Source organism: Hyperoodon ampullatus (genome assembly GCF_949752795.1).
Source record: "Hyperoodon ampullatus genome assembly, chromosome: 1".
In the NCBI taxonomy this organism is placed as follows: Eukaryota; Metazoa; Chordata; class Mammalia; order Artiodactyla; family Ziphiidae; genus Hyperoodon; species Hyperoodon ampullatus.
The window spans coordinates 83,507,610-83,524,105 of record NC_136914.1 but is presented as its reverse complement, the minus strand read 5'-3'; the positions used below and the strand labels follow the sequence as shown (position 1 = coordinate 83,524,105).

Genomic DNA, 16,496 nt, shown 5'->3' with positions numbered 1-16,496 from the left:
AGGAAATGAATAGTTGGAAATACTGTTAAGAGTCCAACCCCACTTTCCCTGTGGTTTCCACATTAGTTCTCTTTTCCCCCTGGTAGATACTGGTAAGAGACTATTGAAAGAATATAACTGTTACTAGACTCTTGCAAATTACAGAAGTGTTATACTTTTAAAATATTAATAACTTTGCAAAGAGCCATTCTAATAAGTCATATATTAGCACAAATATACCAATACATACATGAAAATTTTGATAATCCCCACATTATCATTAGTTTTGACACACAGGATTTAGAAATGGGCAAAAGAGAAAAATTTGATAATCCTCAAACTCTGTTTACCTTTGGCATACAGGATTTAGAAATAGGCAAAACAAGAAAGGGGCAATTATAAAATTTTCTTTCATAATTATGTGTTGGTTAAACTATGCTACATAGTGGGGTAGGAGGCAGTTTGGTACTAAACAACTTCATAAAAACATTTATGATGCTCAAAATTTGCCTATATATTTATGGATGATTAAGAAGAAATACCCTAGATTTACCAAATAAAGCATAAAATTAGAGTTGATACAGTACAAAACATAGGTTCTTTCATTTGGTTTCTGCCCACAAAATACCCTACCTCTTGTTCTTTTTGACTGCTCCCACATCAATCATAATTATAATAAATAATACTGAAATAAGTCTAGCTGAAGTGCTCAAAAGTGATGTCTTTTTAAAACTGGGTAAGGAAATATAAAAACAGAAAATGAGTATGCAGCTGCACACACTAGAATAATTCTAGGTTTTAGTACTGTTATTCACATTTCTTAAATCGTATCAATTTATATGTAGAAAGACTTTATTTCATTAACAGTTGTAGTTTTATAAGTTGCTGAAAGGAATTGCTTTATTTTTAATGTACACAGTTCTTCTAGACATCACACAAAACATAATGCCAAACTGTTGGCATTCGTTTCTTTTTTTTAACAAATTACCACAAACATAACAAATGTGAATAATACTTAAATACCAGTCACTATTTCTAATTAATAAACATATATTTTTATTTTTGTGGAAATGAATTCAATGATATGGCTCTTCTTTTACAAGCATGCTTTCATGATATATAAAGACATTTTTCGAATTTTATTTTCATTAAAATGTCTGTTCTTTTGGGAAACCATTCTAAAATTCAGGATTCTTTCAGTAATAGCTCAATCGTATCATTCCTGATCCAAATAATTTTTTATGCTTATCAAAAAGCAATTGTTCGCTAAAATTACGTATGTTGAAAATATCCTTCATATCCAAAGTCAAATTTATCTAAGCCAGTGTCTCACATTGGAAAATTATACTTCGCCACACTAAACTTGCATAAAGGAAATTATAACTGACATACTAACAGGACTTTTTAGCTCACCAAAAAACAGAAGTCAATGAAAATTTCCTTTCAGAAAGTTGGTTCTTTTTAAAAATAAAGGTAAAAAACTTTTAAATTGTAATAATTTCTTTTATGATTATATCAAAAAAGTTTTCTATATCTATTTAAGTTAATAGGATTTTGACCTACTGTAATTTAGAAATTACATGCCTCAAATATAAAATATAGCTCTTTAAGTACTGTCTTCAATACCACTTACACAGACAGTTCTATAAGACTAGAAGCAGTTTTATAAGACAGGAGCACTTGGTAGATATCTAACCATTTCTCCTTCTCTGAAAACTTGCCTGCCTATGGAAGGTATAAAACTGCAATATAATCTCAGACTCCAACTTTACTCCTAGAAAATGTACACACACAGAACAAAGGAACAAAAGATAAGAGATCACGGTCATATACAAAGCAGAAGAAAGTGCAACAACATGTCTTCCTTCCTGTAGGATACAGCAAAATGATTTTTTTGGTATTGTTTTGAAATCAAAAAGCACTCAAGTGTTTTTGTTAGATCTCCTTTCTTTCATTACTACTGGTACTATTTTTTTTAATTAATTAATTAATTTACCTTTGGCTATGTTGGGTCTTCGTTTCTGTGCGAGGGCTTCCTCCAGTTGTGGCAAGCGGGGGCCACTCTTCATCGCGGTGTGCGGGCCTCTCACCATTGCGGCCTCTCCTGTTGCGGAGCACAGGCTCCAGATGCGCAGGCTCAGTAGCTGTGGCCCACGGGCCCAGTTGCTCCGCGGTATGTGGGACCCTCTCAAACCAGGGCTCAAACCCGTGTCCCCAGCACTGGCAGGCAGATTCTCAACCACTGCGCCACCAGGGAAGCCCAGTACTTCTTTTTTAAATACAAGCTTTTGAAGGGCTTGTATTATGAACCAGGTCTCAAAGCACTTTAAATACCTCTCATAGAAGCCTTTAAGACTTTACTAAATGTCAAACAACAATTAATATAAAGGTTACATTTTCTGTCTGAGAAAGAATCAGAGCATTTCAATCTTTAAAACCGCAGCTGATAATTTTCTTAGACATTTTGTAATCAGTAAAAATTCTCTTTAATACTTTTAATAGACTACCTATTTGGCATGTGATTCAGTAAAAAATTAAACTTCTCTTGAATTTTGAAAAACATAATGTTTTTCTGTTTTATAACTGGACATTACTTCTAATAAAACACACATTTACAGTACAGTTGACTAAATTACTGCAAATAAAACTAATTTTAACCTACAAACCTTCACACTTTTAAGTCAAGGACATTTATTTTACTTTAGCATGACTTTCAAGCACCCTGGTTTAATTTCAGAGAACCTGCAGAAATGAAAAAAAGAGTTATTTTAAAGATAAGAATTTCAAACTGATTAAGAAACATAATCTTGTAATCAATTCAAGTGCCTATGGTAAACATAATATTCACTATCAAAACACTCTCCTTTAAGTTAAATCCAGCACTAATATCTATGCTTATGTTCCTTTTAATCTATTGTCAAAATAAATACGTGACTAAGGCTGGGGGTTACTCCTAATTTAGTAGTTATTACAATTTAAGATTTTTAAAAATTCTCAAGCCTGTATTTGACCCTCATGAACAACAGCACGCTGCATGAAGGATAAGACGATGTCTGCATTACATTATTTCTATGCATTGTAACAGTACCAAGAAATCTCTAATAGGTAAGTCTGATTCATCAGGCCATGAAATGCTTTCAACTCCCTCACTGTGAAATTTAAAGAAACACAAGTCTCTGGGGCTTCCCTGGTGGCGCAGTGGTTGAGAGTCTGCCTGCCGATACAGGGGACACGGGTTCATGCCCCGGTCCGGGAAGATCCCACATGCCGCAGAGCGGCTAGGCCAGTGAGCCATGGCCGCTGAGCCTGCGCGTCTGGAGCCTGTGCTCTGCAACGGGAGAGGCCCTCGTACCGAAAAAAAAAAACAAAACAAGAAACACAAGTCTCTAAAACAGATCATTAATCCCAACATGATAATGTTGTGGTCTAACTACTCCTTTTGTAAAAGTAACTCTAATATGTCATCTATTTTCATGCTCAGAATTAACACTACCATTTTCTATAATATAGCCAACATTTTATTACATGACAAACAAAATATGCTACACTCATTGAAACTAGAAGTAAGGGAAGGAGGGTACTTAGATTCCTCATAACCACTTAATGAAAAAGGACATTTCATGTTTGTCAGCTAAGATCAATAATGGCACTTAATTTATGAAGATGTATAAATTTGTAACTGACTGGAGATTTCCACTAATGTTTAAATACATCCAAATTATAACCACATTTTAGCAGAAGCTCCAACTCCTTCCAAAATCCACAGACATGTTATTTCTTTTCAAAGGAATTAATTAAACAGCAACCTTAAACTATGATATGTATAATCTAACTACCTTGAATGATACATTATCAAAAAAACACAAATATACTTATTTTCTTTTAGATTTTTAATTTATGATAGAAATAGTTTTGTCAAATGATTACTTCAACAACAAACATTTTTCTCTCATTTCTGGTTTAGTGGACATCATAAATCTAGAAAGGAATGTTATATATCATAATCTAGTCATGAATTTATGGCTAGAATCAGATGGTTAAATTTAGTTAACTATTTTAACAAATTGTTCTGAGCAAACTATTAGTGTTTACCATCTGCATATGGGCAACTGCCATTATCGATAACAGAAATCTATACTCACCTGAAGCTATGGCTTGTGAGGTATTTAATGACAGCTGGTTTGATGCGAGCAACTCCTCCCTGGCTGTGGTTTCCTCTCCCCGTAATCACAGAGAGATAGGGCTTACCACCATTCTGCTTAAATTCTGTTACAACAGGAATTGGAACCGTTAAAATTGATCTATCTTACATTCTCAACAGAAAACAAACCTTTACTCAAACACGTATGAAATAATTTTCATGAGGATTTAGAGACTTATCACTTCAAAAATCCCCAAATTAATGTTTTTAAATGTACTGTTTCATCTACATTTTAAGTATGGAAGCTTCCTAGCAACTCATCCACCTAAAGACTTTAGTGGGACTTCTCCTGTGGGGAGAGAGATTTCCATGTGCTATCAGAATTTCTCTCTGAAATAATGATAACAACAATAATATTAATGATACTTAACAATTATTACACACATGGAGTCAGGCATTGCTTTAAGTGACTTATATTTATTAACTAAGAATCTTTACAACAACTCTATTACTCTGAAGCCACCCAGCTTTGGTCTGATTAGCAGCTCTGCCACTAAATGACTGTGTGATAGGACCATGGACAATTACTTAGCCTATCTGTGCCTATTTCCTTAACAATAAAATGGGGTATAAGGCAACTGCTTTATAGAATATCATCCTCAGGAATAGCCATTAGCAAATCCACTAATTATAGCATGGACTGCAGTCTTACTGCTAAAGATAATCAATTATTAACTTAAGAAACTCTTCCAAACAGATGATTTTATAATATTGAATGAACCTGAGACTCTTAAAAGACCACAGTTTCTGCTTTGGAAATGACCTTGTGAAAATCAAGTATATAAATCCTGAAAGTCAGTAATAGCTACAATAAAATAACAAAAAAAACCCTGCTAATAACAGGAGTTGATTTAATAATTCAATGGATGCTTGTTCCTCAGTTATAAATAGCACAAGTTTTGGGCTTCCCTGGTGGTGCAGTGGTTGAGAGTCCACCTGCCGATGCAGGGGACACAGGTTCGTGCCCCGGTCCGGGAAGATCCCACATGCCGCGGAGCGGCTGGGCCTATGGGCCATGGCCACTGAGCCTGCGTGTCCGGAGCCCATGCCCCGCAACGGGAGAGGCCACAACAGTGAGAGGCACGCATACAGCAAAAAAAAAAAAAAAAAAAAAAGCACAAGTTTTGACCTTTAGCATAAAATACATATATACATAAACATTCCATATTCTGCTCAGTAAGTTGCCCTAAGACTCCATCAGATCCACAAACAGACTGTTTTTCGAGTCTCATATCTCCAGGGCAATATTTAGACTAGAATTTTAGTGGATATGTTGCTCCTGCATTTATAATTCCTTCTTTGCTTAAGATCCACCTCCATAACTTAAAGCAACATTTTGTTCAAAATTCAACTCTCTCTGGGTGATGGCTATACACGGGTATTCATTCTGTAAAAAGTTTTTATGCTATACAATAATTATTTGTGCATTGTTCTTTATGTGATATTACAAATAAATGCTTACTTTAAAAAAAAATCACTCAATTAACCATAATTCAGCTCTCGTCACTCCTTCACTACCGCTCCTCTCATCAGTTAAGTCAGTTATTTACAGCATTTCACCTTTCAATAGTTTACTTACTGCTCTGAAAATGTTCTCACATGCCTCGAAGTAGGGTGTCAGAGGATGTTTATTGAATGAATTAATATGCTTAGGTTCCCGAATTTCAGGTTAATCCTGCTTATCACCTTTTTAAACTGATTTTTAAGCATATCTCAGATTTCTTAACATTTCAACTGTAAATATTTCAGTATGTATTCAAAAAGGACTCTTTAAAAAAAACATAACCACAATGTCACCATCATATGGTACAAAGTTAAAAATAGTTCCTTAATATGTTTCTAAAAATGGCTAAAAATGTCCCCCAGTAGTCTCAAAAAAATGTTTTTACTGTGATTTGTTTGAATCAGGGTTGAAACAAGTCTCCACACATTGTATTTGGTTGATATATTTCTTAACTTTTAATCTAAAGGTTCTCCTTCCCCCTGTGTGTGTGTGTGTGCGCTTTCTTTTCTTATCTTTTTTTTTTTTACAATTTGTTGAAAAAATTAGATCATTTATCCTAGATATTTACAGTCTGGATTTTGCTGACTGTATCTCCATGGTGCCATCTAACATGTTCCTCTGTTCCCTATAAATCTGTATCAAGTAGTAGTCAGATCTAAAGGCTTTACCTGCTTCTGGTTATTTGGGGGCAAAAGAAGCTTCATGAGTAGTAGTGGTGTATATTTCAGTAAGAAGACACAAAAGGGTCAGATTTTTTTTTTCTTTAATTCATCCCCAATTTTGACAATCATCTTTTATGACTAAAAGCAATGCGGGGCAGAGCCACAGATTTTTCCCCTCGACACATTTCTATTCAACAATACTACCATCTGCTGGTGATGTCAGTAACTACAGGCTACCACAGGTAGCAGGCACAAGATGGGCTTTGGCTTCCAAGAAGGGTTTGTATCTTGGGTCTGATCCACTATCACCTTACACAAATTATTTAACACTTTTATTCTCATAATTTTTTCTATTGATATAAAATTCACCTAACATAAAATTCATGATTTTAAAATGTACAATTCAGTAGTTTTTAGTACATTATTACAATGCTGTGTAACCATCAACATGATCTAATTCCAGAACATTCCATCACCTCAAAAAGAAATTCTGTTCCTGTTAGCAGTCAATCTCCATTCCCCCCTTTCCAGTCCCAGCAAACATTAATGTACTTTCTGTTTCTATTGATCTGCCCATTCTAGACATTTCATGTACAATAAATGGAAATCGTGTAATATGTGGCCCTTTGTACTGGCTTCTTTCACACTGCATAATGTTTACAAGCTTCATACATGTTGTAGCACGTATCAGCATTTCATTCCTTTTTATGGCTGAATTATATTCCATTGTATGGATATACCACATTTTGTCCATTCACACCAGTTGATAGATTTGGGTTGTTTCCACCTTTTGGCTATTATGAACATTCATGTACCAGCTTTTGTGTGGATGAATTGTGTTTTCAATTCTCTTGTGTACAAACCTAGGAGCAGAACTGCTGGGTCATATGGTAGCTCTGTGTTTAACCTTTCAAGGAATGTCAACCTTTTCCACAGTGGTTGTACCATTTAACATTCCCACAAGCAATATATGAGGGTTCCAATTCTCTGTATCCTTACTGACACTTATTCTTTTCCACTTTATTAAACTGTTTATATCATCAGTTTCCTTACCTATAAAATGAGAGGAATACCTACCCTTTATTCAGTCATTTATTCAAAAGTTTTTTAAAGTGGTGAATGAAAGGCTCAATATACAATAGTGATTCAATAATCATCACTGACTCAATTCTTGGCCAAAAAGATGGACATTTAATAATCAATTATACAACAAGCTTTTTATACGTACTGTGATACAGAGGAGTACTATGAGAGGCTTTCAATAGGGAGCCTAATTTAATCTGGAGGTTAACAAATGATAATGTAGATAAACATAAAGAAAAGGAGAAGAAGCAAAACACGAGATGAGAATGTAGAGACAGGCCAAGGAACAATCATGTAGGGATCTGGGAATTTATGCTAAATGAAACATAGCAACCTGTACTTTCTTATCACAATGCTAACCATTTATGTAACTATTTATTCACTGTCATCTATCCTACTAGACAGCAAACTCCATAAAGACAGGGATTGTGTGTCTTTTTCACTGCTTTATCCCTGATGTCTAGAATATAGAAGATAATCAAATTTTATTGAGTAAATGACTTACTCATCCTCTATAGACAAAATATTCCTTTATAATACTTCCATATAATACTTCTACTTTTCTTTTCTCCAGATTAAATAATGTATTTAAACCGCTCTTAAATTTTCTCTTTTCTAATCTTTATTGTTGTTGTTTTCTAGTTCTTTCTCCAAGATTTTCAAAATTCTATTTAAAAAACAACTGGGGGAGGGGGATCCTCTACTTTATCAAAGAATGTCTGCTAATAAACAGAGAAGGAACACAAAATTATAAAACACCATTATGAGAACTTCCCTGGTAGCACAGTGGTTAGGAATCCTCCTGCCAATGCAGGGGACATGGGTTTGATGCCTGGTCCTGGAAGGTCCCACATGCTGCAGAGCAACTAAGCCTGTGCGCCACAACCACTGAGCCTGCGCTCTAGAGCCCGTGAGCCACAACTACAGAGCCCGCATGCCACAACTACTGAAGCCCGCGTGCCTACAGCCAGTGCTCTGCAACAAGAGAAGCCACCGCAACTAGAGAAAGCCCACGTGCAACAACAAAGACCCAACACAGCCCAAAATAAATATATTTTAAAAAATAATTTTTTAAAAAAACACCATTATGCAACCACCAATATAATAATTGATTCAGGCAAGGATCATCTGTGGATGCTAAAATCATAGGCAAAATGAGAACAGTTATTCACACAGTCACAAAGTATCAATCACCAAAATTTACTAATTGATTACAAAGGGAGAAAAGGTACATTTACAAAGTGAAATCTGATATGATAGAGTCGCACATTAAGCTAAGAAATCAAACTTAACACCACCAATACTGGGGCAAACTGACCATATATGTCTCTTGATTAGTTCCCCAAGGATGACCTAACATCTCCTATGCAGTATTTTCACCAAGAAAATTTTAAACTGAATCTAATCATGAAGAAACAATCAGACAAATTAAAATTGTAGGGCAATCTACCAAACAACTGGCGTGGAGTCTTTAAAAATGTCAATAACATGGAAAACAAAAAACAGACTGAGGAACTCTTCTATATTATAGGATGCTACAGATTTGGGACAATCAACTGGAATATATGATGCATGACTAGATCCTGGATTGGGGGTGGAACATGGCACAGCTACATAGGACATTTCCATATAACTGGAAAAATCTGAATATGGCCTGTATATTAGACAATATCATTATAACAATGTTAAATGTCTTAAAAGTGATAATGTATTGTGATTATGTAGGAGAATGAACTTGTCCTCAAGAGATAAACATGCTGACATATGCAAAAGTAAAGCACCACAATGTTTAATGAGACTTATTCTCAAATGGTTCAGCAGAAAAAAATTCTAGAGAGATAATAAACAAATGTGGCCAAATGTTGACGACTGATCAATCTAGGTAAAGGATATATGTACAATTCATATATTGTACAAAATTTGTACAATATGTATATTGTACAATTCTTTCAACTTCTCTGCAGGTTTTTAATTTTTCAATATAAAAAGCTAGGAAAAAGGATAATGATAAGAGTACACATGTTGATATGCAAAATAAAGCTCACTGCAACATTATAATTAAACATCCATCAATAGAGGGATGGATACATTATGATAAGGTCACACAATACTACACAGCAGTTATAATAAAAAAAAAACTCAATCTGTCGAGATGAGTAGATCTTGAAAACTGTATTGGGTAAAAATAAAATAAGTGGCTTGGCTGACGATATAGTGTGACACCATGTATGTTCATTTTTTTAAACTCACAAAAAGGATACTACAGACCAATTATGGATGAATGTACAATACACGTAGTAAAGGTATTTTCAAAACTGTCCAGGATGATGCAGACCAAACTGAAGGATGTTGATTTCCATCAGAAAGGGAGAGAAGAAAGAGAAAAGGATTGGGGATAATGCAAAGGGAGGAACAACAACAACAAAAATATATATATATGAAGCACATACAGTAACATGTTATCACTTGTTACTTACATTCATGGGTACAGAGGTGTTCGTTATTTTACTCGCAACTTTTTCAATGTGGTTTTCATGATAAACTTTTTATATCAATTATATTTAATCAAGCATTTAATTACAACTGAATTGTAAAACCTATATGTGCTGAACTGATAAACCTATATAACATATAGTATAAAACTTTCTAATATATATACAAATTAATTAACCAGAACAATACAGCTATCAATGACAGAGCAGTATTATTGAACCACAGGGTAATAACTGAGGCATGGATTCCATGTCTCCACAATAAAATGTAAGACAAAGAGAAAGCCAAGTTGAGAATTCAAAATATCCTAGTAGTGCTAAGAGGAGATGACTCCCTAGTATTAGAGTCTGGGGTACTACAACAGATTGAATTTTCCCAAGTGCTACCATTTGGTGATGAAAAGGAAACAAGATGATAAACCAACAAGATACTTTAACGTATATAAAGTACATGATATTGATTGTAAGAGGCAGGCAGTAGCATTCCTACTGACCCGCAAAGACAACATACAAGCAGAAAGGGAGAAGGGCATACCACCATAATGCAAACACTCATAAATCCTGCCTTTATGATAATTCTGTAAAAATCCTATCACCTAATTTACTTCTGCATTTTAAAAATTTTTTTTTAGCGGTACGCGGGCCTCTCACTGTTGTGGCCTCCCATTGCAGAGCACAGGCTCCGGAAGTGCAGGCTCAGCGGCCATGGCTCACGGGCCCAGGCGCTCTGCGACATGTGGGATCGTCCCGGACCGGGGCACGAACCCGTGTCCCCTGCATCGGCAGGCGGACTCCCAACCACTGCGCCACCAGGGAAGCCCTACTTCTGCATTTTATTAAACATCTGTTGAGCAACTGACATCTAATAAGTATCTATTGGCTTTAATAAATGTCTACTGAACAAAGATTATATTCCTGAATGGTCCAGAGGATTCTCAGATTACATCATGCCCTCCCTTTGACAATTATAACAAAGGAATACAAACATAACTGAAACAAGAAAATAAAAATGTTAATGGACATGGCAGTTAGAATTCTTTCCCAAGGTTTTCTTGAAGAATGAATCTAATACAAACATCTATAAATGTGGCACAGATATCCTCAGCCTGCACGTTCAGACTCCTTGAATTTGTGAAAATCTGTCATGACTATAGTCCTACCTTCAGTTTTCTGCTGTAAAACTGTCATCAAATGTTCTATAGCCTCATCCACATGCAGCCCATGGAGGTCTAAAACATTCTGTGGCAGCAGGGAGGCATTGACTTTCTCAAAGATCTCCACAGCAGCAAGGTGATTGGCTTCTTTCATCTTCTGCTCATGGAGACTACCCTTTAATTATAAATATATCATCAGTAATCACTTTTGATATCTGCTACTTAGTAAGCAATGAGGAAACAAATAGTGACCCAAATAAAAGGAAGAACAAAAAAGGCAACAACAAATGTAAAATTTTAAATAATGCAATGGGCTAATATGCAAGAATGCACCAAAATTTAGGTGAATTTCAGTGGACAAATAACATAGTTCTTAAACTACTAAATCATCATTTCTAACACATTCTCTGATCCAAAAATCATAGGAAAGGGACACTTAAATAAACACACATCTCAAGAAGAATCCACTGGTTTACCTTTTGATAATCCCGAGTCTCAACCCTTTAAAACCTTGGAGTTACCCCTGAAGTCATTCCTCAAGGTTTGCTATTATTGCTCACAAGGTTATACCGGTTTGATACCTTTTTCTGCTCCATCATAAAAAAGTAAGTGATATGGAACCACAGAAAACAAAAAGTAAATCAATCAGGTTTCTTGTAATACCATGCTGTATGAGACCAGGTAGAAATTTTACTTCCCTGAGAGATATTAATGTAACTTTCTTTTTCTGACTATGATAGTGATACACAACTTAAAATTCAAGCATGATAGAAAGCACAAGACCTCTGTAATCCCACACTGGGATGGCCAATATTAACATTCTGCTTCCTTTCCTCCAGAAAATTGGTATCTGTTTAGAGGCAGTACTGAATGAGAGAATCCAACCTAAAAGAAAATATGGACTGTCGGAATTCTCAGAACTATACATTTCTTACATATTAGGATACTTTATATCACTTATACAATGTACATTCCCCAGAATAACTTAATCAAGTCACAGTATGAGTATTATCTGCTTCAAGATTATTCAGACGTTGTAAGTGACAAAGAAAAAATAATTTTCCTCTTTACTTGCTGGGCATAAAACGTGGCAACGTTTTTCTTCCCCATCCGATAAGCTTCTTTTGCCTTGCTATAGCATTCCATCCTCTTCTGCTGATGCAGGAAAGCCTCTGCCCTGTAGTCATCATACTCTGGGTACTCAAAATCCTGGAAAGATGGTTCGCTTGGTATATCTTCAGTCTCTTTCAATTTCTTTACCTGTAAGGTGTTACACAATAAGTAAAATATGAAAAAAAAAGTAGAAAGCACAAACTTTACCTTCAAAAAAATGTACATGAAAACTGGGCTCTACTAATTTTTATCTTTCTTCTTAAAAAACAGACTCTCCCTACTGTCTATCTAGTAAGTCATGCACTTAGCAACTACTGTTAACCTTTTCATGCTATAAGCATACTCCTTCTTTAACCATTCTTATCTTAGAAGATGTTAAAAAGTTCTCTAAAATTATGAAAAAAAAATCAAGCCAAAAGAGAGAATATAAGATATTCAAGGAATGATGTTCATTTATCTAATGCAACATTTTCCAAATTTTAGTTTGTAAACCCATTCAAAGGATCAGTCCAACCACCGAAGGAAGTAATGGCATATTTCAATATTTTTAAAAAACCAATTGATAAAGTAATTGAATAATATTCTTGTTAAAACAGAAAGGCATGTGGAGTAACCATGCCTTATAGTAGGTAAAAAAATCATAAGGAGGTTTATGGGCAGTTTTCAATCAGCTGACTACCAACTAGCCGCTACGGTAGCGTTGACTTTTTGAGTTTTCTGAAATATCATCAAGTAGTTGTTACCCATATGGGACCTTAAATTAAAGAAACTAAACTAACTCTAATTTAAAACACAAGGTTAATGAAAATAATAATTATTACACAAATACGCCTCAACACTCTCCACCAAATAGAAAAGAATAAAATTAATGTGTCACCATATTCCTAACTCATTACCACAGTCAAAAATCTGTAAATATACAGTCAATTTATTTTTTGCAACAAATCCAAGGCTCTCTCTTACCTAAGAATATTCATAGGACCTACATCCTTATGTCACGCTCAGTAGTAAATAATCACAAGCTTCTTTCATATTAATGTTTAAATATTCTGTGAGTATATGGCTTGCATCCCTGATAAAATCAAAGATTTTCCAGGGAGAGGATAATAAAAACACTTTCTATGACCTCTGAAAAGCCCACAGTGCCTAACAATATGGACATAAACATTTCACAGCTTTAAAGTCTCTCACTGTTGGTGTTCATACTAAAAAATGCAAATACATTTGGTTCTCTGGGAAGGGACCTTTCATTTCTTATTTTTAAAAAAGAAAAAACAGGGAATTCCCTGGCGGTCCAGTGGTTAGGACTCAGCACTTTCACTGCCAGAGGCCGGGGTTCAATACCTAGTGGGGGAACCAAGATCCCGCAAGCCGCATGGCGTGGCCAAAAACAGACAGTACATAATGAGAGATACTTTATCAAATAGCTACTCTTTTAAAATAAAACCAAAATTTATTTTTACATCCCTTTCATAGTGATGTGGTTTACTATAACTTCATTAACAAGGGCCAAGTGAAATACATGCTGCCTAAGAATTAATGTAATTAGTGTCACTTGAAAGTGTGATGTACTATTATACCAAAACCATTTCCAATGGTAACAAACTTGCAAATTTTATTAAAGGCTAAAGGGAAAAAGTAGTAGTATTAATAAAACACAGTTTTAAATAAATGTTAGTTTCTTGAACAAAGCAGATAAACCAAAATGTAACTGGTATCATGATACTCCCCTTTAGTATCTCTGATCCCTTGGGATCCTGGGATATCAAAGACAGACTATTCTGCTCACAGATCTTAAAAGATTTTTATCAGTGTTGTGACACCTGCCTACGTTTTTTGAGAAAGGCTAAGAATAATCTCCAGTATAACTTACCCAAATTTACGTTCTGGCCAACATTTACACAACTCACAAAATCCCTTTTCTGATTCCAACATTTCTAACCATCTCCCACTTTGAGCAAGCACACTTTGTCCCCATCACTTCCTCTATCACCATAATGACCAAGAGTGCCTTGCTCTATTATCAGGTGAAAAAGTAATCTTCATTCCCAGTTTGGCACTGAAGGTCTCATCATCATCTTGTACACTCCCTGAAGCTTATAATATACTGCACCTATCCATGATGAACACAGGCATCAGTGTGGTACACTTGGTTCCTGCTCTGTGTACATACTAACAGATCACATGAAAACCAAAATTACCTAAGTTCTACATATCAGCTAAGTGATGGTGAAATATTCAAAGAAAAAAGGCAACACACAAGTGGTGCTCCACTATCCCTGAGCAGTCTTATTAATAAGTAAGTATAGCAGGATGATTGAGGACTGTTTAAAGAAGAAAAAAAAGCCTAAAATGAATACAAGATTAATATACAAAGTCAATTGTATTTCTATGTATTTGCAATGTACAATCCAAAAATAAAATTAAGAAACCAATTTCATTTATAATAGCATCAAAAAAATAAAATGCTTAGAAATAAATTTTTTAAAAGGCATGTAAAACTTATACTCAAAACTACAACACACTGTTGAATGAAATTAAGAGGACCTAAATAAATCGAAAGGTACTCCATATTCATGAATTGGAAGACAATATTGTTAAGATCACAATACACCTCAAATTGATCCATAGGCTCAACAAAATCCCCATGAAAATTCCAACTGGCTTCTTTGCAGAAATTGACAAGCTGATCCTAAAATTCACATGGAAATGCAAGAGGACCAGAATAGACAAAATAATCTTGAAAATAGTTGAAAACTCACACTTCCCAATTTCAAAACTTACTACAAAGCTACAGTAATCAAGACTGTGGTACTGGCATAATGAGAGACAATACAGATCAATGGAATGAAACTGAGAGTCTAGTGATAAATTTATAGTCAATTCATTTTCAACTAGGGTGCTAAGAAAATTCAGTGGGGAAAAGCAGTCTTTGCAACAAGTGGTGCTGTGACAACTGGATATCCACATGCAAAAGAATGAACCTGGACCCCTATCTCACACCATATATAAAAATTAACCCAAAATAGATCAAAGCTCTAAATGTAAACACTAAAACTATAAAACTCTTAGAAGAAAACTCAGGTGTAAATCCTCATGACCTTGGATTAGGCAATAGTTTCTTAGATATGACACCAAAAGTACATCCATAAAAAGAAAAAAGATGAATTGCACGTGATCAATTTTTAAAACTTTTGTGCTTCAAAGGACATCATCAAAAAAGTGAAAAGACAACCCTTGGAACGGGAAAAATTCTGCAAGTCATATGTCTGATAAGGGTCTTGTACGTAGGCTATATAAAAATTCATACAACTAGAGAATTTTTTTAACTGTAATGGGTAATGGATATTAACAGACATTTCTTCAAAGAAGTTATTCAAATGGCCAGTAAGCACATGAAAAGATGCTCAACATCACCAATAATCAGGGAAATGCAAATCAAAATCACAATGAGATACCACTTCTGTATTAGCCACGTGTTTTATTTCCTGTATTCTGATGCTTTGACATCTGGGGCCTTGCTAATCCCCAGAGACACAGCACCCACCACCTTGGGGTTAGCTAATTCCTAGAGATAGGAAACTCACTTGCTAGAATGCTTTATATATTCAAACCATCCAATCTAGAGCCCATACCCCCAACCACCTTCATTATGGGGCTCTCACTCTCTGACTACCACCTATATACCCTGATCACCAAAGCCAGGTACCAGAAAACTAGGGACAGTTCCTATGCCCCAGAGCCTGCTGAAATTATTCAAACTAGTCCATCCTAAACCTGCTTATTACTCTGCCTTGCCCAGTCCTTCCTGCAGACACCACAAAAAAGGCTCTTGCCCACACTTCCCCCCTACTTCCTTTGCCTCCTTGACCCTGGTGCTTCCTCATGTGGCTTTGGGCCATGCCTCCTGTTTCTAGGGATCTGTGAGTATAATAAACTTCCTTCACAACATTTCCATGTCTGGGTGTCTGACCATACCTGATTAAAACAAATCCCAGGTACCCATAAAACAACTTCACACCCACTAGGATGGCTATAATCAAAAAGACAGATGATAACAAGTGTCAGAGAGGATGTGGAGAAATTGTAACCCTCACACACTGCTGATGGAAATGTAAAAGAACGTAGCTATTTGGGGAAAATGCTTGGTAGCTTCTCAAATGGCTAAACATTTCCACCCACATTATTTATGCCCTAAGACCCATCATATTACACCCACTGCTATTCAATTAAGCCTCATACTCTACTGTGTAGTCTACACATAAAAAGTTACAGAAATTCCAATGCTTGTTGTGCACAAAGGCTTTA

The 16,496-nt window shown here is 35.4% G+C and overlaps 1 protein-coding gene across 1 annotated transcript in view; it reads right to left on the bottom strand.

The window, feature by feature from the left end:
* Window positions 1–2,675: 2,675 nt before the first annotated feature.
* The window catches only part of N4BP2 (NEDD4 binding protein 2), a gene marked incomplete at its 3' end in the record, with an annotated part of 51,716 nt that continues 37,895 nt past the window's right edge, over window positions 2,676–16,496 (bottom strand). Inside the window, exons 13-16 of the mRNA XM_079706848.1 lie at window positions 12,147–12,335; window positions 11,082–11,250; window positions 4,122–4,245; window positions 2,676–2,721 (exon numbers count right to left, since the gene is read on the bottom strand). Of these exons, the coding sequence (XP_079562974.1) occupies window positions 2,676–2,721; window positions 4,122–4,245; window positions 11,082–11,250; window positions 12,147–12,335 (528 nt within the window). The remainder of the gene's footprint in view (window positions 2,722–4,121; window positions 4,246–11,081; window positions 11,251–12,146; window positions 12,336–16,496) is intronic.